Raw genomic sequence first — 729 nt, 5'->3', positions numbered from 1 at the left:
AAATCATTAAAACGCCAGGAAACCGTATTATTCCTGAAGAAAACTAAAAAAAAAAAAAAAAAAACTAGATATGTACCAACAGTTTAACATGTTCGGCGTGAACGACCTGTTATTCCAGAGTTAAAGAAAAAAAAAAAAAATGCCTTTCAATACTTTTTCTGCATTCTGTAGGTACATAGGTAAAGTTTTTTGAAAACCAGGATTTTGTTACCGACATCCTTGGAAATATACCATGAAAATATTCTCGCACGTTTAAAAGTTAAGCCATAAAAACCAACTTGGTTTTTGCAAGTTGTATACCTAACTACTTTGGTGTTAATTCATACTTAGGTAGGTACTGGTAAAAGAATTAAATCAATCAATTCAGGAAGTTTTTCTCCCCGACAGATCACCGGCATTCTAGCGGCAGTGGACGTCACGCGGGAGAAGTCCCTCGGCAAGCGGTTCGATATCAAGGGGTTCCCGACGCTCAAATATTTCCGCGCGGGCTCTGTCGCGTTCGACGCGGGGCACTTGCGGGATGCCTCCCGCCTCGTCGAATTCATGCGGGACCCAACGGAGCCCCCGCCACCCCCTCCCCCCGAGCCGGCCTGGGCTGAAGAACCATCGGAGGTGTACCACTTGGGCGCGGATAACTTTGCCTCCACGCTGAGAAAGAAGAAGCACGCGTTGGTGATGTTCTATGCCCCGTGTAAGTTTTTTTTTTTTTTTTTTTTTTTTTTTTTTTTT

At 43.5% G+C, this 729-nt stretch overlaps 1 protein-coding gene across 1 annotated transcript in view; it reads left to right on the top strand.

The window, feature by feature from the left end:
• Positions 1–691, top strand: part of LOC103523127 (protein disulfide-isomerase A5) — a gene marked incomplete at both ends in the record, with an annotated part of 11,034 nt that extends 10,343 nt beyond the window's left edge. The window contains one exon of the mRNA XM_008488196.3: positions 388–691. Coding sequence (XP_008486418.3) covers positions 388–691 — 304 coding nt within the window. The remainder of the gene's footprint in view (positions 1–387) is intronic.
• Between the last annotated feature and the right edge of the window lie 38 nt (positions 692–729).

The sequence above is a fragment of the Diaphorina citri genome, unplaced genomic scaffold, assembly GCF_000475195.1.
Source record: "Diaphorina citri unplaced genomic scaffold, Diaci psyllid genome assembly version 1.1 scaffold15676, whole genome shotgun sequence".
NCBI classification, from domain to species: Eukaryota; Metazoa; Arthropoda; class Insecta; order Hemiptera; family Psyllidae; genus Diaphorina; species Diaphorina citri.
This window is presented reverse-complemented; position numbering and strand designations above follow the sequence as displayed.